General features: G+C 44.4%; 1 protein-coding gene and 1 non-coding gene across 5 annotated transcripts in view; both read right to left on the bottom strand.

Annotated features, from left to right (window-relative positions):
• Positions 1 to 3,813: 3,813 nt before the first annotated feature.
• Positions 3,814 to 3,918, bottom strand: LOC122704190. The gene has a single exon (XR_006343802.1). It is a non-coding gene; the product is annotated as a small nucleolar RNA U13 (small nucleolar RNA).
• A 14,370-nt stretch (positions 3,919 to 18,288) lies between these two features.
• Positions 18,289 to 26,381, bottom strand: part of TET3 (tet methylcytosine dioxygenase 3) — a 108,376-nt gene continuing 100,283 nt past the window's right edge. For all 4 annotated transcript variants that reach the window (XM_043918411.1, XM_043918410.1, XM_043918409.1 and 1 more), the window contains 2 exons: positions 23,505 to 23,841; positions 18,289 to 22,955 (listed from right to left, as the gene is read on the bottom strand). In XM_043918411.1, the coding sequence (XP_043774346.1) occupies positions 21,157 to 22,955; positions 23,505 to 23,841 (2,136 nt within the window). In that variant the 3' untranslated portion in view covers positions 18,289 to 21,156. The remainder of the gene's footprint in view (positions 22,956 to 23,504; positions 23,842 to 26,381) is intronic.

Below are 26,381 nucleotides of genomic sequence, written 5' to 3'. Positions count from 1 at the left end.
TTTAATTTATATGCAGAGTACATCATGCGAAATGCTGGACTGGAATCAAGATTGCTGAGGAAATATCAACAACCTCAGATATGCAGATGACAACACTCTAATGGCAGAGAGCGAAAAGGAACTAACGAGCCTCTTGATGAGGGTGAAAGAGGAGTGTGAAAAAGCTGGTTGGAAACATTAAAAAAAAAAAAAACCTAAGACCATAGCATCCAGTTCCATCATTTCATGGCAAATAGATGGGGAAAGAATAGAAACAGTAACAGACTTTATTTTCTTAGGCTTCAAAATCACTATGGATGGTGACTGCAGCCATGAAATTAACAGGCTTGGAAGAAAAGCTATGACAAATCTAGACAGCATATTAAAAAACAGAGACATCACTTTGCTGATAAAGTTCTATATAGTCAAAGCTGTGGTTTTTCTAGTAGTCATGTATGGATGTGAGAGTTGGACCATAAAGAAGGCTGAGTACTGAAGAACTGATGCTTTCAAGTTGTGGGGCTGGAGAAGACTCTGGAGAGTCCCTTGGACAGCAAGGAGATCAAGTCAGTCAACACTAAAGGAAATCAATCCTGAATATTCATTGGAAGGATTGATGCTGAACCTCCAATACTTTGGCCACCTGATACAAAGAGCTGATTCATTTGGAAAAGATCCTGTTGCTGGGAAAGATTGAGGGCAGAAGAAAGGAGTGACAGAGGATGAGATGGTTGGATGGCATCACTGACTTAATGGACATGAGTTTAGCAAACTCCAGGAGATTGTGAAAGACAGGTAAGCCTGGCATACTGAAGTTCATGCGGTCACAAAGAGTCAGACATGACTTAGCAACTGAACAACAAACAACAATTTAAAGTATTTTTATAAAGGCCATTGTATAGAAGTCAGTTAAGTAAAACAAATGAGAACTTTTTCCAACAGTTTCTCTTTTTCATCATATTCTTTATTATGTTTGGATTGAAGCTCACTGAACATGGATAATGGTGCATAATCTAGGAGATTTTTCGCCTCGCAATGTTTTGAGGTAGAAATGTATATTGATGATGTTTTAAAACAGAATTCCCAAATAGTATTTTCTCTTGAATTCCTCATGACCTAAATGTAACTAAATAAAATTAATTTGGTTCTTAAAGATTGGCATGTCCAAAGTTGCGAAGGTTAGTACCAAACAATTTTATAAAGATTAGAATTAAGATTTAATCTCATTTTTATGCCTCACACTATTTTATTTATTTTTATTTATGGCTGGGTCTTTGTTACTTCATGTAGGTTTTCTCTAGTTGTGGCAGGTAGAGGTGCTACTCTCTAGTTGCAATGCGTGGGCTTCTCATTGCAGTGGCTTCTCTTGTTGCAGAGCACAGGCTCTGGAGCACAGGCTTCAGTAGCTATAGCACACGGGCTCAGTAGTCGGGATGCATGGGCTTAGTTGCCCTGTGACATGTGGAATTTTCCTGGACCAGGGATCGAACCTGCGCTCATAGGTGGATTCTTAACCACTGAACCACCAGGGAAACCCCACATTATTTTAAAATCATAAAAGTACAAATTTTTTCTTTAAAGCATTTTTTATAAAGACCATTGTTTGAAGTCAGATTAGTAAAGTAAAATGAGTAGATAATTTTTTTCAACAGTTTCTTTCTCATCATATTCCTTATTAGGTTTGGATTGAAGCTTACTAAGAATATTCTTTCAGCTCAAAAAGAATATAAGTTCTTTCTAAGGTTACCCAATTAACACTGTCTTTCAGGTTTTGTATTAACTGTCATTAAATTTATAATTATTTGTAAATTATCAACAATTGCTTTTGTGTAATTCATAGCTTTCACAACCATTAGTCATTGTGGCATATTACTTTGGTAGTAATAAATGGACATTATTTAATCTGACTGCTACATATACATACATTTGTACATATAAAACTTAGAAGTATTTTATATCCAGTATTCTGGGAGGTGGGTCATAAAGGATCTTGCTGTGATTTATGTCAGAGAGTGCTTTGCCTATGTTCTCCTCTAGGAGTTTTATAGTTTCTGGTCTTATATTTAGATCTTTAATCCATTTTGAGTTTATTTTTGTGTATGGTGTTAGAAAGTGTTCTAGTTTCATTCTTTTACAAGTGGTTGACCAGTTTCCCCAGCACCACTTGTTAAAGAGGTTGGACTCTATGGGAGAAGGCGAGGGTGGGATGATCTGAGAGAACAGCATCGAAACATGTATATTATCAAGTGTGAAACAGATCCCAGTCCAGGTTGGATGCATGAGACAAGTGCTCGGGGCTGGTGCACTGGGATGACCCAGAGGGATGGGATGGGGAGGGAGGTGGGAGGGGGGGTTCAGGATGGGGAACACATGTAAATCCATGGCTGATTCATGTCAATGTATGGCAAAAACCACTACAATATTGTAAAGTAATTAGCCTCCAACTAATAAAAATAAATGAAAAAAATTCAACATATTAAAAAAAAAAGTAGTATTTTATATTTGGAAGAAAATGTAAAAAAAAAGTAAAATTACAGTACAAAAGAGAAAAAAATGGATTAATACTTTTAAATTATAGTAATATATGCCTTTTAGAAAGAGGGCAAATTTATACCTACATGTTGGTCTATCATGGTAATAAAAATAACATTAAAATTCCTTTTCTATGCCTTTAATTTCTGCAAATTGGTCAAAAAGATTTTCTTTGCCTATTCATGTTCAGTTGACAGTACAGACAGATATGTCAAGCTTTAGTCATAGCTTATGGAAAAAGAAGAATTCCAATAGGAAGAGAACAAATAAATGACTAAGTTTGGCAGAGATTCATGAAAGTGTCTTTTCACAATGAATTCCAGAAATTCCCATTATATCTTTATCTATTTTTTTCAGGACTGATTCTAGTGGGTTTAATTTGTCTTCAACTGAAAAGTTCTAACATCCAAGGCATTTCAAAGTGGCCACACAGAATGACAGGATTGAAATATGTCTATTTCTTCATCCTTACATTTTATTGTTAGGATTTTATTTCAAATGTACAATTTAAAGAGGGGTATGGTGGGAGGGGGTAGTTAGCAGCATGAAGGAGCTCAAAGCCAGAGCCAAAGATGCAGAATTCACAAGAGTATATGGCTAATGAAACGTGGTATGCATATTTGTTGTTCAGTCGGTAAGTCACGTCTGACTCTACATACCATAGAATATTATTTGGCCTTAAAAAGGAGTGAAATTTGGACACATTCTATTCCATGGATGTATCTCTAAGACATTAATATAAAGTGAATCAAGCCAGAAACAGCAGGACAACTATTGTATAATTCCACCGGTAAGAGAAACCTAAGTAGTCAAATTCATCGAGGGGGAAAATAGAAAGGTGGTTGCTAGGAGGTAGGAGGGAGGCAGATGAGGAGTTACTGTTTAGTGGGCATGGAGTTTTTGTTTGGGATGATGAAAAAGTTCTGGGGGTGGATGGTGGAGATTGAACTACAATATGAAGGTAATTAATGCCACTGAAATATACATGTGTAAACAGTTAAAACTGTTAACTTTATTTGATGTACATTTTATGGTAAAAATAAAAAGGTCTTAAAAATTGCTAAGTAGCAATAGAAAAGATAAAATAATAAAGAAAAAAATTTTTAAACTGCTAAGTAAACAGAAGCCAAGGGGAAAAACCACTGTAGCTCAAATAATAATTAAAAAAAAAATAAAAGCATGCTGCTGAGCCTGTGTGTTAGGGGCTGATTTGGTACTAATTTGCATGCAGAGTGTAATGTTTATTAAAGAGTAAGTAATTTTATTTATTTTTATTTTATTTTATTTTATTTTATTTTTTTATGTCAGACAGGTAATGTGCCGATGTCGTAACAAGGTTTGGAAGGAGGCACATGTCACGCAGCAGCGTGAACACCCAATCATCATGCTCATGAACTACAAAAGGATGGGAGAGTAAGTAATTTTAAAATGTGCAAGTCTGAAGGTGCTTTATTGTTAAAGAGTAACTATAATTGTTAGAACTTAGACCAACAAGGTGGGCTTCTCGTGGAAGACCTCCCCAAGTGCTCGCTCAAAACAGAGACCCCGCCTGGGGACCCCAGGCCGCCTCCGACTTGAAGTCTCTGGGCAGTGCTTCTTAGGGCTCCCCAGCCACCAGGAGCTCGCCGTCTGCACACAGACCCCACACCGCCTCTCCTTGCGGGCCGCCCCTGCCCCACGCCTGGCTCTGCTCCTCCGTGTCCCGAGCTTCCCCAGCCCTGGCGTTCTGTCCACACCAAACCCTTCACGCCTGCAGAAACCACTCTCTCCCCTCCCTTTTGCAAAATACACGTTCATGCAATGAAAATGTGTTGATTCCAGTAATAAAAAGAAATGAACTATCTAGCCACGAAAACACATGAGGAACCTCAGATGCACATTGTAAGTGAAAGAAGCCAAACTGAAAAGGCTGCAGTTGTGGGGGTTCCCGCTATACGGCATTCTGGGAAAGCAGAACTGTGGGGGCACCAGTGGGAAAAGGTAAGGGACTGGCAGGGGTGGAGGGGAAGTAAGGATGAACAGGTGGCACAGAGAGGGGTTTTAGGGCAGTGATCTATTCTGGAGGATGCCGCGATGGTGCACACATTTGTTAAAGTGCTTTGAGTGTACAGGACAAAGAGTGATGCCCGATGTAAACTGTAGACTTTGGGTCATACTTTTATATTAATATTGACTCATCTGTCATAACAAATGTACCACACTAATGCAAACTGCTAACAGTAGGGAAAGTAGGAGGGGATGAGGTGAGTATATGGGAACTCTCTACTTAGTACTCAGTTTTTCTATAAACCTAAAACTGCTCTAAAATGCTAAAGCCTTTGCCTGTGTGGATCACAACAAACTGTGGAAAATTCTTCAAGAGATGGGAATGTCAGACCATCTTATATATCTCCTAAGAAACCTGTTTGTGGGTCAAGAAGCAACAGTTAGAACCAGACATGGAACAACGGACTGGTTCCAAATCGGGAAAGAAGTACATCAAGGAGGTACATTGTCACCCTGCTTATTTAACTTATATGCAGAGTGCATCATGGGAAATGCTGGGCTGGATGAAGCACAAGCTGGAATCAAGATTGCCAGGAGAAATATCAACAACATCAGATATGCAGATGATACTATTTAATGGCAGAGAGTGAAGAGAAACTAAAGAGCCTCTTGATGACGGTGAAAGAGGAGAGTGAAGAAGTTGGCTTGACTCTAACATTCAAAAAAACTAAGATCATAGCATCCAGTCCCATCACTTCATGGCAAATAGATGAGGAGAGAATGGAAACAGTGATAGACTTTATTTTCTTAGGCTCAAAAATCACTGCGGATGGCGATTGCAGTCATGAAGTTAAAAGACACTTGCTCCTTGGAAGGAAAAGCTAAACGGCATATTAAAAAGCAGAGCCATCACTTTGCCAACAAAGGTCTGTATAGTGAAAGCTATGGTTTTTCCAGTAGTTATGTACGGATGAGAGAGCTGGAACATAAAGAAGGATGAGTACTGAAGAATTGATGTTTCTGAATTGTGGTGCTGGAGAAGACTCTTGAGAGTCTCTTGAACAGCAAGGAGATCAAACTAGTCAATCCTAAAGTAAATCAACTTTGATTATTCATTGGAAGGACTGATGCTGAAGCTTCAATACTTTGGCCACATGATGTGAAGAGCTGACTCATTGGAAAAGACCCTGATGCTGCGAAAGACTGAGGGCAGGAGGAGAAGGGGATGACAGAGGATGAGATGGTTGGATGGCATCACTGACTCAATGGACGTGAGTTTGAGTAGACTCCAGGAGTTGGTGAAGGACAGAGAAGCCAGGTGTGCTGCAGTCCATGGGGCTGCAAAGAGTTGGACACACTTAACAACTGAACAAAAAAAAACCACACTATGAATAAAATTTATTAATTTAAAAACAAAATGCTAATTCATTTTTCCTTGTTTATACCATAATATTACCCCATTTATTGTCTTACCAGTAGACCTTTCAGGTATGACCTAAATCAAATCCCTTACGATTATACAGTGGAAGTGGGAAATAGATTTAAGGGATTAGATCTGATAAACAGAGTGCCTGATGAACTGTGGATGGAGGTTCATGACATTGGACAGGAGACAGGGATCAAGACCATCCCCAAGAAAAATAAATGCAAAAAAGCAAAATGGCTATCTGAGGAGGGCTTACAAATAGCTGTGAAAAGAAGAGAAATGAAAAACAAAGGAGAAAGGGAAAGATATACCCATTTGAATGCAGAGTTCCAAAGAATAGCAAGGAGAGATAAGGGAGGCTTCCTCAGTGATCAGTGCAAAGAAATAGAGGAAAATAATAGAATGGGAAACACTAGAGATTGCTTCAAGAAAATTAGAGATACCAAGGGAACATTTCATGCAAAGAGGGGCTCAGTAAAGGAGAGAAATGGTATGGACCTAACAGAAGCAGAAGATTTTAAGAAGAGGTGACAAGAATACACAGAAACCGTACAAAAAAGATCTTCACAACCCACATTATCACGATGGTGTGATCACTCACCTAGAGCCAGACATCCTGGAATGTGAAATCAAGTGGGCCTTGAGAAGCATCACTACGAACAAAGCTAGTGGAGGTGATAGAATTCCAGTTGAGCTATTTCAAATCCTGAAAGATGATGCTGTGAAAGGGCTGTACTCAATATGCCAGCAAATTTGGAAAACTCAGCAGTGGCCACAGGACTGGAAAAGGTCAGCTTTCATTCCAATCCCAAAGAAAGGCAATCCCAAAGAATGCTCAAACGACCACACGATTGCACTCATCTCACACGCTAGTGAAGTAATGTTCAAAATTCTCCAAGCCAGGCTTCAGCAATACGTGAACCATGAAGTTCCAGATGTTCAAGCTGGTTTTAGAAAAGGCAGAGGAACCAGAGATTAAATTGCCAACATCCATGGGATCATTGAAAAAGCAAGAGAGTTCCAGAAGAACATGTATTTCTGCTTTATTGACTATGCCAAAGCCTTTGACTGTGTGGATCATGACAAACTGTGGGAAATTCTCAAAGAGATGGGAATACCCAACCACCTGACCTGCCTCTTGAGAAATCTGTATGCAGGTCAAGAAGCAACAGTTAGAACTGGACATGGAACAACAGATTGGTTCCAAATAGGAAAAGGAGTACCTCAAGGCTGCATATTGTCACCCTGCTTATTTAACTTAAATGCAGAGTACATCATGAGATATGCTAGGCTGCATGAATCACAAGTTGGAATCAAGAGAAATATCAATAACCTCAGATATGCAGATGACACCACCCTTATGGCAGAAAGTGAAGAAGAACTAAAAAGCCTCTTGAAGAGGGTGCAACAGGAGAGTGAAAAAGTTGGCTTAAAGTTCAATATTCAGAAAACTAAGATCATGGCATCTGGTCCCTTCACTTCACGGCAAATAGATGGGGAAACAGTGGAAACAGTGGCAGACTTTATTTGGGGGACTCCAAAATCACTGCAGATGGTGATTGCAGCCATGAAATTAAAAGACTCTTACTCCTTGGAAGAAAAGTTATGAGCAACCTAAACAGCATATTAAAAAGCAGAGACATTATTTTGTCAACAAAGGTCCATCTAGTCAAGGCTATGGTTTTTCCAGTAGTCATGTATGGATGTCAGAGTTGGACTATAAAGAAAGCTCAGCGCCGAAGAATTGATGCTTTTGAACTGTGGTGTTGGAGAAGACTTTTGAGAGTTCCTTGTACTGCAAGGAGATCCAGCCAGTCCACCCTGAAGGACATCAGTCCTGAGTGTTCATTGGAAGGACTGATGTTGAAGCTGAAACTCCAGTACTTTGGCCACCTGATGGGAAGAACTGACTCATTTGAAAAGACCCTGATGGTGGGAAAGATTGAGGGCAGGAGGAGAAGGGGATGACAGAGGACAGTTGGTTGGATGGCATCACTGACTCGATGGACATGAGTTTGGGTAAACTCCAGGAGTTGGTGATGGACAGGGAGGCCTGGCATGCTGAGGTTCATGGGGTTGCAAAGAGTCGGACAGAACTGAGCGACTGAACTGAACTGAATGATATTCTTTAGAATTGCTGGTGCATGGTGGCTCACCTGGTAAAGAATCTGCCTACAATGTGGGAGACCTGGATTCAATCCCTGGGTTGGGAAGATCCCCTAGAGAAGGAAATGGCAACCCAATCCAGTATTCTGGCCTAGAGAATTCCATGGACTGTATAGTCCAGAGGGTCACAAAGAGTCAGACACGACTGTGCAGTTAAAGTTTATCTCTGGTTTCAGATAACTCGATTTTATTCACTTTCTTGAGTAAAACCTTGTTGATCTTTTTGTTCTTATTGATAATTTATTTGGAGTAGTTTCATAGTTTATGTACATATTTTAATGGATTTTGAAAGGAGTGAGTTCATGGTGGTGTTATTTGCACTACCATTAGCCTGAAAGCACCTTCATGTGTGAGAAGCCACTTGGCTGGAGTGAGGGGGGCCACTAGGAGATCGTCAGACAAAGAGTGAGCTGGGGCCAGGTCCTGCAGGGCCTTCTGACAGAGTTAGGGTGTTGCACCTTACCCTGAGAGCTATGCCAAGTGGAGAGCATTGAGGAGTGTTATTGGGAAATAGTATCATCTTTTTGGTTTAAGGAAGATTATCTGGATAAGGAGATTGTTTTCAGTGAGGTGAGCAGAAAAATAAAATGGGGGCTAGAATGCAGACTTTCACATAGTGATACCTGTTGAAAAGCTCGTCTTCCTGCAGAGTCATCTTGTCCTATGTCTCTTGTGCTCATAGACCCTCAGGCTGCCAGCCATGCCTTAAGCTCAGCTGTGGGTAGATTTCCCGCCAGCAAGAACAATATGTATCCCTTGGATACATGTCTCTTAAGGTACAGGAGAAGCAGGGGTATATTTGCACAGGGCAGAGGCTTTTGTATCAGACACACCTGGTTTGAGCCTGGGTTCTGCTACTTCTCAGCTGATGGTCTTGTGAAAGTCACTTAATCTTCCTGAAAGTTCTCATTTTTTAGGCCAAAATGTGAGAGGCCTCTGCCTGGGCCCCTGGCTTTAGAAGGCCCTGCTGTGGTCCTCTCCTGGCCGTGGGGAGTTTATGCCAATGACCAAGGCGCACATGTTAGTCTACATCAGTGTGCAGCCTGGGAAACTGTACAGTGTGGACTACTAATAATCATGGAAAGGGGAGGCAGGATTGAGGACACTGAGGAGGTAAAATCCAACCTTGGCAGGTGTCAGGATGCGACCAGTAGAATGACACTGCCATCAACAGCCAGAGGAAAATATGACAGAGACTTGAGAAGTTAATTTTATTATTATTCTTAGCAATTAAAAAAACATTTGAAAAATAAATAAATAAATAAATAAACATTTGGCTGCCTTGGGTCTTCATTGTGGCACACGGGCTTTCTTTAGTGGCCACACACAGGCTCAGTTGCCCTGTGGCACTGTGGCATGCGGGATCTTAGTTCCCCTACCAGGGATTGAACCTGTGTCCCTGCATTGGAAGGTGGACTCTTCACCAGTGGACCACCAGGGAAATACCAAGAGGTCAGTTTCAGATGTGTTAAAACTTTGGCCCTGCCAAACAGTCATCCAGAGCTACTAGATACAGCTTTGGCATTAGGGTCATAGATTAGGCCTGGTGGTTGAATAAGGCCTCTGAGGGAAAGACTAGAGTCAAAGCGAGGCTTGAACCTGTTCTCTTGGCGGGGGCATCTATGTTTAAAGGACATGAAGGGCCATGAGAAGAGTGGGGGGCTTTAGGCTCCTTGGATAATGGGATGTCACCGGTGGTATTAACACATTCCAGGAGTAGAGGGTTTTGAGAGATCAGTGAAGACAGAATCATGGGCCTGGAAGACAGCTCTTTCTGGAGGGCCAAGGATACAGTGAGTGAGTAGTGTGGATGTTGAAACCAGGAGGTTGTCTATACCTGCAGAAACGTGGTGGTGTTAGGAAGTAGGGAGAAAAGCGGTTACATCAAGGCAGAGCAGGATCAGGCTGATGGTCCTGAGATCACGGTGAGGGAGGAGCTGAGGAAAGAGGATAGTTGATGAGGCATGTCCCAGAGGCAGAGGAAAGGATGTAAACCCAGAGAAAATGTCGGGGCAGGGGGAGGGGACTAGTCCCAAGGAGTAGGAATCAATGCGTGTGAGGAAAAAAGACAAAATAGAGGATGATGTTTGAAGGGGAGGGAAGGGGAATTGGCCTGGGTTTGGGCTTCTTGGTAGAGGAGGAGAGCAAGTATCTGCCAAGGCTTCTGCAGGTGGGAGTCAGGATGGCATTGGAAGGATCTAGATTTTGATGAAGCTTTGATTATATCTGCTATAGTGTCTTCTAAGTGTGGTCCTCTTGTATCTTCTGTGGTGTCCTTGTGTCTGACAAGAATGTGTGCTGAGGTCCATGTGTTGAATGTATTTCAGCTGATCCCCCTGCTCACTAAGGGTATTCATTCATTTCTTCTTACAGGACAATGAGTGCCTATTGTTTCAGAGTACACTGGGAGACATAAAATGACTAACAGCTCTTTTAGGTTAAGAAGTCTACAAGAGCATCAGCAGATCTTATGATAAAGTTGTTGAGCAAGCTTGCACAGCTTTGTAGGGTTAAACAATATTGACAAAATTAAGACTTAACACTGGCAGGGAGGATGGGTTAAACAGTCCATCCAGGATGGGTAAGCTTTGAGTGCCATGTGTAAAACACAAAATGAATTGCACTAAGGATGGAGCTGGGGAGCCTGTCTTGGCAGCATTTCACACAAGAAGTCACTCCATGGTCCACAACTAAGTCTTGGACTCTTTAGTGACTTAAAGCTTTGTAGATGCGCAGAGAGATAATGATAGCTTCTATACCAGCCACATCTCAAATGCCTGGTACTTTTACTTCTGTAGTATTGTTTTTCGAAGCTCATCTCAATCTTACGTGGTGATATTAGCTGCTTTATAGACCAAGAAAATGACACAGGGAGATGAAACAGCTCATCTCATGTCACACAGTGGGGAAGTGAGGGATCCATGTTCTTTCTGCTGAGTCACATAGCCCTCAGAATGACTCAGCTGCTTACAAAGCTAATAAACTTCGGTGTGTGTTAATAAAAATGGTGTGTCCAGATGGCAGGACTCTGTGGTGTCTCTGTGCTTGGTTTAGACCAGCCAGATCCCATCTGGAGCAGTGTCCATTTCTAGAGAAGTCACTGTAATGAAAGATGCTCTAGTTGCCAACAGGGGTATGGTTGGGGGTAGGATAGGGTCTGGAGCTATGTCAGAAGAAGGTTCAGGGAATTAAGGATGAAGTCAGGTGGTTTTGAGAGATTAATTGAGATGCTTCTTAGAGTAGAAAGAAATTTGGTGGAAATTAGATGAAGGCAGATTTAGATTAGTTCAATGTATAATTGCAACAAGTTTGAATCTTAGAGTCCAATGATATATGTGGATGAGTAAATCTACACTATGCTGTTACTAAGCAACTCTTTAAGACTTGAAAAGCATGGGTTTGAACTGCATGGATCCCCTTATATGCAGATTTTTTTCAATAGTAAATACTACGGTCCTATAGGATCCAAGTTTATTGAGTTGGTAGATGTGGAACCTCAGATACTGGGGAACTGCAGATACAAGGGTGGACTAGTAAATAATCTGCAGATCTTTAATTGTGCAGAGGGTTGGTGCCCCTAACCCTGGAGTTGCTCAGGGTCAACTATAGTTCTGTATTACTGATACTTGAAAATGTGTTAAGTGAAAAAAGATTACAATATAATTGTTTTAGTTCAGTTGCCAAGTCTAGTCCAACTCTTTGCAACCTCATGGACTGTAGCATGCCAGGCTCCTCTGCCCTCCACTATCTCCCAGAGTTTGCTCAAATTCATGTCCATTGAGTCAGGGATGCTATCTAACCATCTCATTCTCTGCCACCTCCTTCTCCTTTAGCCTTCAATCTTTCCCAGCATGAGGGTCTTTACCAATGAGTCGGCTCTTCCCATCAGGTGGCCTAAGTATTGGAGTTTTAGCTTCAGCAACAGTCCTTCCAATGAACATTGAGGGTTGATTTCCTTTAGGATTGACTGGTTTAGTCTCCTTGCTGTCTAAGGGACTCTTAAGAGTCTTCTGCAGAACCACCATTCCAAAGCATCAATTCTTCAGTACTCAGCCTTCTTTATGGTCCAACTCTCACATTTGTACATGACTACTGGAAATTCCATAGCTTTAACTATACAGACCTTTGTCAGCAAAGTGATGTCTCTGCTTTTTAACATGCTGTCTAGGTTCATTATAGCTTTTCTTCCAAGGAGCAAGCATCTTAATTTCAGCTGCAATCACTGTCTGCAGTGATTTTGGAGCCCAAGAAAATAGTCTATCACTGTTTCCATTGCTTCCCCATCTATTTGCCATGAAGCAATGGGACTAGATGCTAAGATCTTGGTTTTTTGAATGTTGAGTTCCAAGCCAGTTTTTTCATTCTCTTTTGCCCTCATCAAGAGGCTGTTTATTCACTTCTCACCTTCTGCCATTGTAGTGGTATTATCTGCACATCTGAAGCTGTTTATATTTCTCCCAGCAATATTGATTCAAACTGTGATTCATCCAACCCAGCATTTTGAATGATGTACTCTGCATATAAATTAAATAAGCAGGGTGACAAAATACAGCCTTGATGTACTCCTTTCCCAGTTTGGAACCAGTCCATTGTTCCATGTCCAGTTCTAACTGTTGCTTCTTACCTGCATACAGGTTTCTCAGGAAACAAGTAAGATGATCTTGTTTCCCATCTTTTAAGAATTTTCCACAGTTTGTAGTGATCCAGTCAAAGGCTTTAGTTTAGTCAATGAAGAAGATGTTTTTCTGGAACTTCCTTGCTTTCTTCATAATCCAACAAATGTTAGCAATTTGATCTCTGGTTCCTCTGACATTTCCAAACTCAGTTTGTACATCTGGAAGTTCTTGGTTCAACTACTGCTGAAGCCTAGGATTTTGAAGGATTTTGAGTATAACCTTGCTAGCATGCGAAATGAAATAAATTTTATGGTAGTTTGGACATTCTTTGACATTACTCTTCCTTGGGATTGGAATGAAAACTAACCTTTTCTAGTCCCGTGGCCACTGCTGTGTTTTCCAAATTTGCTGGCGTATTGAGTGCAGCACTTTCACAGCATCATCTTTTAGGATTTTAAATAGCTCAGCTGGAATTCCATCACCTCCACTAGCTTTGTTCATAGTAATCCTTCCCCAGGCCCACTTGATTTCACATTCTAGGATGTCTGGCTGTAGGTGAGTCACCACACCATCACGGATATCCGAATCATTAAGACCTTTCCTGTAAAGTTCTGTGTATTCTTGCCACCTCTTCTTAATCTCTTCTGTTTCTGTTAGATCCTACCATTTCTGTCTTTTATAATGCCCATCCTCACATGAAATGTTCCCTTAACACCTCCAATTTTTTTGAAGAGATCTCTAGTTTTTCCTATTGTTTTCCTCTGTTTCGTTGCACTGTTCACCAGGGAAGGCCTTATCTCTCCTTGCTATCCTCTGGAACTCTGCATTCTCTTGGCTATATCTTATCCTTTCTCCCTGGCTTTTCACTTCTCTTCTTTCCTCAGCTGTTCATAAAGCCTCCTGAGACAACCACTTAGTCTTTTTACATTTCTTTTTCTTGGAGATGGTTTTGGTCACCGTCTCCTGTACAAGAACTATGAACTCTGTCCATAGTTCTTTAGGCACTCTGTCAGATCTAATCCCTTGAATCTATCTGTCACTTCCACTGTATAATCATAAGGGGTTTGATTTAGGTCACACCTGAATGGCCTGGTGATTTTGCTTCCTTTCTTCACTTTAAGCCTAAATTTTGCAACAAGGAGCTCATGATCTGAGCCACACTTAGCTCCAAGCCTCGTTTTTACTGACTATATAGAGCTTCTCCATCTTTGGCTGCAAAGAACATAATCCGATTTTGGTATCGACCATCTGGTGATGTCCATGTGTGGAGCTTTCCCTTGGGTTGTTGGAAAAGGGTGTTTGCTATGACCAGCATACTTTCTTGACAAAACTCTGTTAGCCTTTGCCCTTCTTCATTTTGTACTCCAAGACCAAACTTACCTGTTATTTCAGGTATCTCTTGATTTCTTACTTTTGCACTCCCATCCCCTATAATGAAAAGGACATCTTTTTTTGGTGTTAATTCTAGAAGGTCTTGTAGGTTTTCATAGAATCGGTCAACCTCAGCTTCTTCAGCATCAGTGGTTGTAGCATAGACTTGGATTACTGTGATGTTGAATGATTTGCCTTGGAAATGAACCAAGATCATTCTGTCATTTTTGAGATTGCACAAGTACTGCATTTTGGACTCTCTTGTTGACTGTGAGTGCTACTCCATTTCTCCTAAGGAATTTTTCCTACAGTAGTAGATACAGTGGTCATATGAATTAAATTCTCCCGTTCTCATCCATTTTAGTTCACTGACTCCTAAGATGTTGATGTTCACTCTTGCCATCTGCTTGACCACAGCCAATTTACCTTGATTCGTGGACCTAACATTCCAGGTTGTTTTGCAGTATTGTTCTTTACGACACTGGACTTTCCTTTCACCACCAGACACTTCCACAACTGAGTGTCGTTCCTGCTTTGGCCCAGCCACGTCCTTCTTTCTGGAGCTATTAGCAACTGCCCTCTGCTCTTCCCCAGTAGCATACTGGACACCTACTGACCTGGGGGGCTCATCTTCTGGTGTCATATCTTTCTGCCTTTTCATACTGCACATGGGGTTCTCCAGGCAAGAATACTGGAGTGGGTTGCCATTCCCTTCTCCAGTGGACCACGTTTGTCAGAACTTGTCACTGTGACCTGTCCGTCTTGGGTGGCCCTGCAAGTCATGGTTCATAGCTTCACTGAGTTACCCAAGTCTCTTTACTATAAGGCTATGATCCATGGAGAGGATAGAATTATTGTTCTATTCCATTAAAAAAGTTGTACACGCACATGGTTGTATTTAAGTACTCCGAAAATGTTTGTGATCAATAATACGTGACTTGTAGTGGGATTTCAAGCTGTGGCTTTTCCAGTAGTTATGTATGGATCTGAGAGTTGGACCAGAGTGGGATTATAGGGAACCTTAAATACCACAATCTGGGCCCAATTCAAGGTGGGGAAAAAGAAGCCACACAGAATTTGAGTGCAAAAAATAAATATAAAATTTATTAAAACACCCACAATATTTTAAAGATACCAGGAGTAATACAGTTCACAAACCCAGTTGTTTGTGTAAATTATAATAAAATACAAATCAAAAAAGGATACATACTTGCAATTTCTAGGCACCCTAAATTAAATCTGCTGAAACACTGGGGGAGAAGGGAGGGCAAGGAGGGTAGCTCAGGAGGCAAACCAATAAAGTGGGAGGAAAAAATATTAACAAAAAAGTAAAAATTATACAAAATAAAATTATCAGCATAAATTTACTGTACTAAGAATATCTACAGTTTAATAATACACATCCTATTGCCTTGAGACATTGCAAAAATCTACCATTCATCCATCAACCCCAGATAAACTTCATTTCAAGTAGCCACAGTTACAAAGTCAAGACGGAATATTCAAGTATGGTTGTTAAGTTCACCTCCATTGGAAGCCAAGTAACCAAACAGGAATTCAAAGAGAGAAGAAATAAAACACATCAAAAAGCTACAGGGGTTCTAGATTAAGTCTAATGCATTAATATGCCACAATATGACCTGCCCTTGTTTCTTTAATTAGAATAGATGAAAAAGAAATTACATCACTCCTGTTTTTCTCCTCCTTTTTTCCCCTCAAAAGAAAAAAAAAAAGTACTGGAACCAAGAAAATTTGGATATTCATATGAGCCAAATAGAATTTTTAAAATCCTCATGTGATAAATGATGAGTTATCCCTGAATGACAGGTAGTCAAAGTGAGAAAAGAGAGCAAACGATACCACTACAAAAAGCATCCCTGATATCAGAAGAGAAGCAAACGGGGAAGTCGGCCGATTCTCACCGATTCTTAGGCAAAAGCGACGGTAGACCTTGCATTTCTGTGCTGCAATCTCTGCTCAGGGAAGAAGCCTATTGCTTTTCTCTTGTTGGCAGCTCTGCGGAAGGAAGGGCTGGGAGTGCCAAGACGGGGCCTCGCCCGTGGAAAAACTCTCCCTGTGCGTGTGAGTGCGTGCGGGACTGTATAACCTATGCTGGGCGTATGCACCTCAAAAAATATTCAGGTTGGTCCAGGGTATGTTGAAGTTGGCCATGTACTACAGCAGATGCAGCTGGTTAATAAAAATAGGTTGTGAGGGAGTCATTTCAAATGACAGCAACAATGACTGAAAAAGCTCAATGAGATGGGCATAGGAAATTCACATTTTATTCAAAAGCAAAACTTAAAAGGAAACAAAAGTCAACCACAGTCCTTCCTTTAAGCATTCTGCCATTTTAACTGAAGAATGAAAAATAAAATGACCCCAGATTATTCAAGGTCAAGTAGGTCATCAAATGGACAACCCGTACATATCAGAGCCTCCTGGAATCTACTTTACCAAAGTTGTCATGATGTCCTGTTTTTGAGGTATTTAAAAAAAATTATTGTGACAGTGGATGACACAAAATGGAGCTTCCTGTTGAATTTTTAAAATATCAACTTTTGTGGACCCAAGAAGAAATTTAGAATAGCACCAACTAAAAACAGCCTCAGTGGCACCAAGTGAGCAAAGCTCCTTCCTTTAGTTTGAACACAAGGGGATACCAATGAGAGGCAGAAGCAATGCTGGATGCTGGGGCAAAGGCTGTGAGGAGCAAAGGAATGAGCCCCCTGCCCACCACGGTCCTGGCCAGTGCTGGGGAGGGGAGGAGGCCCATCCGCCCACCCTGGCCTGCAGAGCACCTTTGGAACTCTCAGAGACATCTAGTCAGCACCCTGGACAGCAGGAGAAAACGTCTGTCGGCTATGAGAATGCCTGCGTTAGAAGACGCAGGGTTACCTGACTCCCCTTCCTCCAAAAAAAAAAAAAAAAAAAAAAAACCCCAAAACCTCTTCATGCTTCCTTTCTTGATAGACCCAAGAGGACACATGTGAAACCAGCGTGCCCGCCACCTCCAAGCCAGGCAGGCCCACTCCCCGCCCCAGTAAGAGGGCTAGCTGCCTTCGAGACTTGCCTTTCTGTCTGGCCAGCAAGGGAGGAATAAAACAAAACAGAAAAACTGCTCAGAGCAGGTTCTAGCACGTAAACAGAAGTCTAAGGAGACAGCACCAAAAGGGGGCAGGGGAAGAAGCCAAGAGACTGGAGCCCACCTTGTTTTTGGTTGGTTGTGGTTTCAGAACCTTGATAGCACCTCAGCAGGACAGGATCAGGGACAGTCACATTAAAACACCATAGCACCATTTTATTTAGACTATTTCAATTCATAAAAATGCTTCCTAGTCCATAAAACACACTTCAGTAACAAAAGGAAAGAGATTGGTTGAGGCACGTCGGGGCTATCATTTTAATTTCCGCAGCACTGCCCTGGTGTGAGGTCTGGCGGTGGTCAACTTCATGAAGCCTGGCTGGGTTCTCTTAATGGAATCAGGTTACCATCTACTCACTGTCACCCGTCCTCGCATACCCACTGCTGTCGGGCACAAAGCAATTAAGATCTGCTCCTTCCTTCCTTGCTTCAGCACTTTTAAATCCCTTGCTCTGCAAACTACTGTTTCCAAAAGAGGCTGGTGAGAGGACCAAGAGGGGCGGGTAGGATCTCTTTCCCTGCGCACCTGTCATCTCAGTGAGACGGCGAGGCAGTACCCACGAAGCCAGAGTGGGAAACCCAGGCCCTGCCAGAAAACACACTAAACAACAACGAAAACAAGAAACCTCAAAAGCCATGAAACACTTCAGTCAACATTTCTGATGGTTAGATAACGGTTTCTTGAGCTAGCACCAGTTATTTTGCGAGAACCTGCCGCAAAGCGATTTTTTTATTTTAAAAACTTCTTAGCACAAAACTTTGCAAGTACTTTCCTTGCATGCAAAAAAGGCAGGGAAAACAAAAGTAGAACCAACTGTCTGCACTGCACGTGGATGGCATCTGTGGACAGGGCACACTGGGGGAGATGACTCTAGGACTCCATCATTTCTGTTGCTAGACTATTATTCCTAAAACTTGGTCATGCTGTTAGGTTCTTTAGTTGCAATGGCTTTATTTTTCTTCTCATGATAAAAATGTCTGTTAATCATCTTTAGGACTTAAAAAATGATAGTGCCAGTAAAAAATAAAAATTCGATTTTTCTCTTTAAGAAACCTTCAGCAGCAAGGGGGAGGGGATAAAGAGCTGTGCATAGTTACTTTTTAAACATACGTCTAAAGCATGCTAATTTAATGACTGAGATTTGAGGTAGGTTATACATGTAGTGTGTAAAAATCAGCATGGGCTTGAGCATGGCAACAGCACCACCTAATCTCTGAAACACCGTTCTGGAGGGCATGGGTACATCCAATGGAGACTGCCTCTTGACTCACTTCTCAGCAGCCTATTTGCTAATCTAGAATTTATGAACCAAAGGCTGTTTGGGTTGTGGGGGGACAGACATCACATGCTTTTAGATTGTATTGGTTTCTCCTTTCATCTAATGGCTTTGCTACCAAAGGGTGATGAGGGGAAGAGTCTATTGAACACACATCAAGGAGATTCATACATGCCAAGTATCAGAATCACCTGGGTTACACGCGGGACCTTCCAAACCAACAGCCAACCTGGGGCTTTCCCGGGTCATACAGACGGTCACATTCTCCAAATGTTTTGTAAAATATTGTATTTCTTGTTTAAGATAATTTAAAATGAAGTTTTCAAGGCACCCCCGCATCTACCTAAGCACGGAGTCAAATGAGACCTGCATAAAAGTACTGATGCGTTAAGCAAAATAGCATTTAAAGGACCCAACTTTTCCTCAAAACTAGAAAATCAGCATGCTCATTAAAGACTCTGCTTCCTTTAGCTTGTCAAACTGAAGGTCAGAGGTTTTCCTATAAATCTGAGTTCTGAATAATTCGAAATCCTGATAAGCTCTTGGGTATTTATTTCAAAAGCAATAATATTTCATTTTTGTCCTGTAAAATAAATGCAACTTTACAGAATATGGTAAAAGTGAAGGCTAGACAAAGCACGTTAAATATTCAGCTACTATTTACAATTTCTCCCACAATTACATGTTAAAACATACTTTTTTCAAGTTGCTGTTTAAATCTAGGCAAAAGTGCTTAAAAATTTTTTTTCACTATTTACAATTAAAACCAGACCACATAAATGCTCAGGACATCTCAAGCGAGTCTCCGCCAGTGCTGCTGGAACAGTTACAGTAAACACCCAGCGGGTCGATTCTCAGCTCTTACACAAGGCACCTGGAAGCTCAGGAACTTGCCTTTAGCATCGTCATCTGATTGTTAAACTCATATGAAGACCCACATCTGAATAAAACTGCTCAATAAATATCTGATGTTTATCTCAGGGTTTGGCTGTCAATCACTGTGTGGCCATATTCCCCTCTGTGTCCTTATGAAGCCTCTCACGCACCACATACATCCACATGGGTAGCTGGACATCATTTCTGCTAATACCACAGGAAAAACACACACTCCAAGAAGTCTGACGTGCTGTCGACGAATGTTGCTTCCTACCTGTCAGGCCCAACCTCTCTCAACAAGTGTCAAAAAAATTAAGCACCACATTCTCATTTCAAAGAACTGAACGAATGCACCAGAATTTTAGAATGGGCATGTTCAAGTGGGTGGAGAGGGGAGGAATGAAGGAAAGGAGAAAATGACCAAATAGAGAAATGGCACCAATTAGGGAGGAAAATCATAGCTACCTGCTGAAAATGTTTGACTCTTGCATTTAAAAATTGTTAAGTGTAGGCCCACTCCTCAAATGGTAGCATGGAGGGGTGGGCTCAGGTGTGAGGCATGCACCATTGTCCAATGTGAGATCCAGGGATAAGGAGATGCGTTACAGCCGTCTCACTGCTGTGCGGAGTCCCGCCGGCGGCCTGCCCCCGATCAAGGAGGCCCAGCAGAGCACTACAGCACCAGGCTCGGCTTTTCACAGCTTGGGTTCGACTTCTTGTTCTTAAAGATACAGTAGCCCTTTTCGGTATCAGCATCGACTTTGGAGGCATTTTTTTTTTTTTTTAAAACCTGCCACTAAGACAAATTCCTTCAGCCAGTATTCATTGGCTAGTCAGCTTGGTGGGAAAAGGCTCCTGAGAACCTCTCGATTCCAGCTCCGTCCGGAGGTGCTGCCGAGGGGACCACGGTACCACGTGACTTGATAGCTAACGGACAGAGAGGATTCAGTGTGGAGACTAGCAAGCTTGAAGCTATCTACTTCCAACCTGGTTTCGGGGGAGATCTATGCCAGCATCTCGGGTGCCTGGCCTGGGGTGCGCCTGCCCCCCCATACCCGACTCCAAGCCGGTGACTGGAAAAGGGACCCCAGGGGTTTTTCTACAGATTCTCCCATCCTACTGAAGAGGACAGAAGCTGTCCTGAGGGCTCCCTCCCCTGAAGGGAAGGCGTGTCTGTCAGGGGGATGCAGTGGGTGGCTACGACCTGCACTTGGCTCATGAGGGGCCGATGGCTGAGAGAACCTCGTCATCTCCCAAGAGGGCCAGGCTCACCGGGCCCAGCACACCTGGGCAGGAATGAGTGCTTCTGGCCTTTCCTGCCGATCCTTTACCATTACAATTGTCACTTTAAAAAAAATCCAATAAATACACATTTTAAATGGAATTTAAAACTACTCCTTTGTGAAAGGACACTATAAATTTTCTTTCCATTATTGTGATATACAAGGATAGAGTTTTAAAAACAAGAGAAAATAAAAGCCCCCCCGAACAAGGGAGGGAAAAAACCAATGTGGAGATATAAATATTAAGATCACGAAAAAAATCACCCGACAGCCGTAGTTTCTTCTTCAAAGTGCTGGGGAAGTGGGGGTGGGGGGGGGAAGGGAGGGGCGGGTCAGTTCTGAGGTTTGGACCATAAATACATATATATGCGTATCTATATATGTATATATAGATAAAAAGACTTCTGCACCCCCAACCCGCCCCCAGGTGTGAGGGCGAAAGCACCACAGAGGCAGCTCGGGCCGGGCCCGACGCTGAGGTACGCTGGCTCCCTGGCACCTAGATCCAGCGGCTGTAGGGGCCGGTGACCTTCGTGTAGGCATAGGAGGACACGGTGACCGCTGAGTCCGTGGGCATGGCCAGCGCCTGCCGGGTGGGGACCATCCCCTTCTTCTCCTTATGCTGGGACTCGGGGACCACGGCGCCCCCCCACTTGCGCTTCTTCCCATAGAGCTTGGCCTCCTGATGGCCCAGGCCCAGCCGGGCGGCCTCCTCCTGTCGTGCCCGCGCCCTCTCCGCCAGCTGCTTCATCTTGGCCTCCCAGAGCGCCAGCCCGTGGTTGGGCTGGTTGAGGTTCTTGTGCTGGTAGAAGACCAGCGAGATGCGGGTGGGGTGGCAGCGGTTGGGCTTCTTGAGGGGCGTGGTGGCGTGCAGCTCCCGCCGGGCACACTCGATGAGGATGGAGCCGTGAGCGGGGGCCACGGCCACGCCACCGATGTTTTCGTCCAGGAAGTTGTGTTCGCTGTCCGACCACAGCTCCTCCTCCTCCTCCGCTCCACCGGTGCCGCCCCCGCTGCCCTTCTCCTCCTTCACCGGCCCCTTGTTAGGGGGCCCCTCTGCTGTCCCCTCCTCCAGGCTGAAGGGATCCCACAGCTTCTCCTCGGACTTCAGGGCCCCAAACAGCTTCTCACTGGGGCCCAGGGGCATGCCGAAGGACTGCCAGGCTTTGTCCAGCTGGCTCACCCCCGGGGTTGGAATCCTCCCCTCCTCCCCTTTCAAGGGGCTCCACAGCTTGTCTTGGAATCCAGGCCCACCTTTCAGGGCGGAGCTGAAATCCCCTGCCCCTACCCCCCAGGGCTTCTCAGTCAGGCCGGGCCCAGCCAAGGCCGAGGCGTTGCTTCCAAACTTGCAGGGGCTCCACGGCTTGCCTCGCAGCCGTCCTCCAGGCTGGGGGGCCGGCTGCTGTCCCTCGCCAGGAAACAACCCCCACTGATGCTGGCCATCAGAGAAGTGGGAAGGGGTCAGGCAGGCACCCCCAAAAGAACCGAGCTTATCAGGGATAACGGTGGGGCTCTCCACAGGAGGGAACACACCCCAGCTGCCACCCACGCCGTTAGTCCTTTTGGGGGACATGCTTGGGCCTCCTGAGTACTGTCCCCATAGATGACTGGGGCCCCCGTTCTGAGATGCCTCAGGCAAAGGTGTTTTGCCCATCTTGCTAGGCTCTCTGGATACAGATTCAGTGTGGACCAGTGGATCTACTGGCTCTTGCTTGATGGATCTGTTGTAGCAATTGGAGCTCTGTGCAAAAGGAGAGGGGTCCCTGGACACTGGGTGGATCTGGGGGGCCTTCGGAAGCAGATACTCCTTGGGGCCTGGATAAGCAGGCTGCTGGTGGTGAGAAGCGGGGTGGTGGGTGTCTGTGGGAACAGCCTGACCAGGCAGCTCGGCAAACTCAGCACCACCGTAGGCTGGGCTCAGGCTGTTGTGCAGAGCGTGGAGGTCTGGCTTCTTCTCAAAACTGCTGCTGCTGCCACTGTGCGCCCAGGCACCAGCACCCAGGAACTGAGAGGGGAAGACCGGGTTACTGGCTGGAAAGCCGTAGTAGCTGAACGACGGAAGCGCGTACTTGGAGTGGAAGCCGTTGACGGAGGCCAGGCCGGGCTGTGCATAGTAGGAGTGGTAGGAGTACACGCTGTTCACGCTGTAGGGGTCGGAGGGCCGGCAGCTGCCCAGCACCGAGTAGCTCTCCACCACCGTGTTGCCGCTGTACTTGAAGGAGCTGAAGGGGTTCTGCGGCTCCACCTTGAGGGAGGGTTTCAGGCTTTGCTGGGACAATCCAGCCTTCAGAGAAAGGCCTGAGGAAGACAGGAGGTGAGACAGAGAAGGAGCACAGGGAACCACCGCCACAGAAGCTCCCTCTTCTCCTGAGAGGATTCCTCAGCCAGGCAGGCAAGACGCGGGAGGCTGGGCTTGCTCCCGGCGCCGCTCAGCTTGGCCTGGCCCCGAGGAAGCCGTGGGAGAGCGGCCGGCAGAGCCCTCAGCCCCCCAACCCAAGCAGACCCCCACCTGTCCTCACTGAAGCGCCCCCGTGCCAGCTGCGGCAGGGACCAGGGCGGCCCCACACCGAAGACCCTGCTGCCCCGCTGGAAGGGGAGCGGGCAAGCTGGGGGATGCCCAGCTGCCCGCCGGGAAGACGGGGGACCTCCGTGCACTTGGCTCCCAGGTGCCTCCCATCGGGTCTAGTGTCCTCTGTCGCTAACTGACAAAACTGACGGTTCAGATGACTGAGAGATTCCAGTACTCTTCTGTCTGGAATTCTATCTCAAGGCAGGAAGAGGGGTGGTAAGGGCCCCCCGACCTGATGGCGCCGTGCCTCCCCTGCTGGGCGCTCTCTCCCCACACACCTGGGTCAGTGGTGATGCCAGCCAGCTCCAGGGCCTCCTGCTTGATCTTCTCAGGAGTGCTCAGCTTCTCCTTCTGAACCTTCTTCTTCTCGGCTGCTGCCTTCCTGGCTTCAAGCTGCCGCTGGCGGCAGGACTTGGCAGGCTCAGGCAGGCGCCGGACCTCGCGGGGGAAGGCGGTGAGCACCTGGATGGCCCCGCTGCCCACCTTGGCGTTCTGGTTCTCCTCACTGCCAAACTCGTCCGTGCTGGCCATCTTGTACAGGGGGAGCACGTGCAGCTGCTCGTCCTCGGGGATCTTGCCCACGCAGCGATTGTCTTCCTTGGTCAGGGTGCAGACCTGCCTCAAGCAGAGACAGAGGTTGGGGGAGCCCGGCACTGGGAGGGAGGGGCTGAGCATCCTGCGTACAGAAAGTCCCAACCCCAGCCATCTGTTAGCACTTCTCAGAGCATCTAAAAAGCACGCTTGTCTTGGTTTATACAGGAACGGGGTCACCAACATTTAGAGTTTGCTTGACAGTTTTCAACACACATCCATTCACTTTGCCTAACCAGGCTGAGGCGGGATGAGATGACTGGCTCTGGGTCAAACAGCCAGAAAGGGGCCAGGTCAGGACAGGGAGATGTGCTCTGCCCCCGACTGTCATCACTGCCAGGACATGTTATTATGCAGACCTTGGACCTTCCACCATCATCCTCCTTGCCCTCAACACTCATCTCCTTTTGTTCTTAAAACTGAAAACTGTACATGTTGGTGGTAGAAAATTTACAGCAATACAAAGGACATGAAAATTATCTCCATAATCCCACCAACTAGAAATAACCCGTATATATACTTGGTCATAGACATGCTCACTTTTTAATAATTAAATAGGATCATTTATACTATGTATGTGCTGTGTGCTTAGTCACTCAGTTGTGTCCAACTCTTCGCGACCCCATGGACGGTATCCCACCAGGTTCCTCTGTCCATGGGGATTCTCCAGGCAAGAATACTGGGGTGGGTTACCATGCCCTCCTCCAGGGGATCTTCCCAACCCAGGGTCGAACCCAGGTCTCCTGCATTGCAGGTGGATTCTTTACTGACTGAGTCACCAGGGAAGCCCATATTATGGATACAGTTTTAGAATAACTTTTTCTTACACAATATATTTTCTTCCATGTTAGATATTCTTCCCCAATATGATTTAAGAGCCACACTATATTATTCCACTATATCAATGTGTTAACCTATTTAACTAATCCCTCATGACTATTTAAACCTGTTTCTCATTCTTTCCTATGGTAAGTAATACTTTTATTCTTTCACTGAATTTTCTAAGATACTTAATTCCCTAGGATAAACACTATGAGGAAGAACTGCTACATATTGCCAAACTGTGCTCCAAAACGATTTAGCATCAGTGCTTCATTCACACTGGCAGAATTTTCAATTTTCCTATACTTTTGTTGACATTTTTGCCATTCATTCAAAACTTTTCACTTGTTATCAAAATGTATCTCGCCATTGGAATATGCTTCTCTGATTACTAAGGCATCTGATTTTTTTTTTTTCATTGACTCTTTTCACTCTTGTATTGACTATATTTTATTTTCTGAATTCTTGATGTTCTAACAATTGGGGCCTTGATCTTGAAGGGACTGACTCTCCCTAAGACTGCACGCTCAGTCGCTTCAGTCGCGTCCAGCTCTTTGCGACGCTATGGACGTAGCCCGCCAGGCTCCTCTGTCCATTGGATTCTCCAGGCAAGAATGCTGGTGATGGTTGCCATGCCCTCCTCCAGGGGATCTTCCCAACCCAGGAATTCAGCCTGAGTCTCTTATGTCTCCTGCACTGGCAGGTGGGTTCTTTACCACTAGTGCCACCTGGGAAGCCTAGCTAATTCCTATAGGCAGCAAATGACCCCCTGCCAATGCAACTTTGATACATAAACCAACCTACCCCACCCCAACCATCTCCTTTATCAAACTCTCACACACCAAATACTCTCCCTGCCTTAAATCACCCCAAAGAGACCACCTCTAAAGCCCAGAGCCTGAAGAAATTATTCAAACTATCCACCCTAAACTTACTCAGTTTATGTATCCTGCCGTGCCCATTCTGTTTTATGAAATCCACAATAAAGCTGTGGGCCATTCTCTCCCCTCTCTGCCTCCTGACCAACCCTACTGTTGCCCAGTAAGCTGCCAAATTAGCACTCCCAGGCTGTAAGTGTCCTTATCCTGGGGCCACTGCACAAAGCTGTGCTGAGGACACCCTCCTGTGGTTTACGGAAAGGAGTCTGAAAGTACTGTCCGTCCACAGGGGACTGGTTAGTAAATGGTGACAGAGCTACACACACAGCCTTAGAACACGCTGAAGTAAACTGATATCCACCGACCCAGAAAGCTATCTACCACATGCTCCTGAGTTAAGAGAAGCAAGGTCACGGAACAGCACATACACATGTGTAAAATGTATACAGCTGTGCATACACACACATACATTCAGGTATCTGAATGGATGGCCATCACAATGCTAACACAGGTTATCTAGGAGACTTCAGGCAATTTTAAATTTATACTTTCTCATGTTATTAAATTTTTTTTTTACAATAAATAATTGTTCAGGTAGGAAAAAACCCATTCTTCATTTTGGAAAAAAAATTATTTTTCACTTCATTCTGGAAGCTCTGGGATCCAAATAACCTGACTGTGCTCTAATCTCCCAAAGGTCTGTCCTGCTCCTTTCCTAATCCTGAAGGGCCCACTCCTTCTCTATATTTCAGCTAGAAAATCCTCACGGTGCAGTGTAGACAGAAGCCTGCCTCATCGTGCTTTTTGGTCTTGAACATGGGAAAGGAGGACCAGATGGAGAAATGAAATCCTAGGGTTGGGTCA

The sequence above is a fragment of the Cervus elaphus genome, chromosome 11 (assembly GCF_910594005.1).
Source record: "Cervus elaphus chromosome 11, mCerEla1.1, whole genome shotgun sequence".
NCBI lineage: Eukaryota > Metazoa > Chordata > Mammalia > Artiodactyla > Cervidae > Cervus > Cervus elaphus.
Note: the sequence above shows the minus strand (reverse complement) of the source record. Positions and strands in the feature narration are given on the sequence as shown.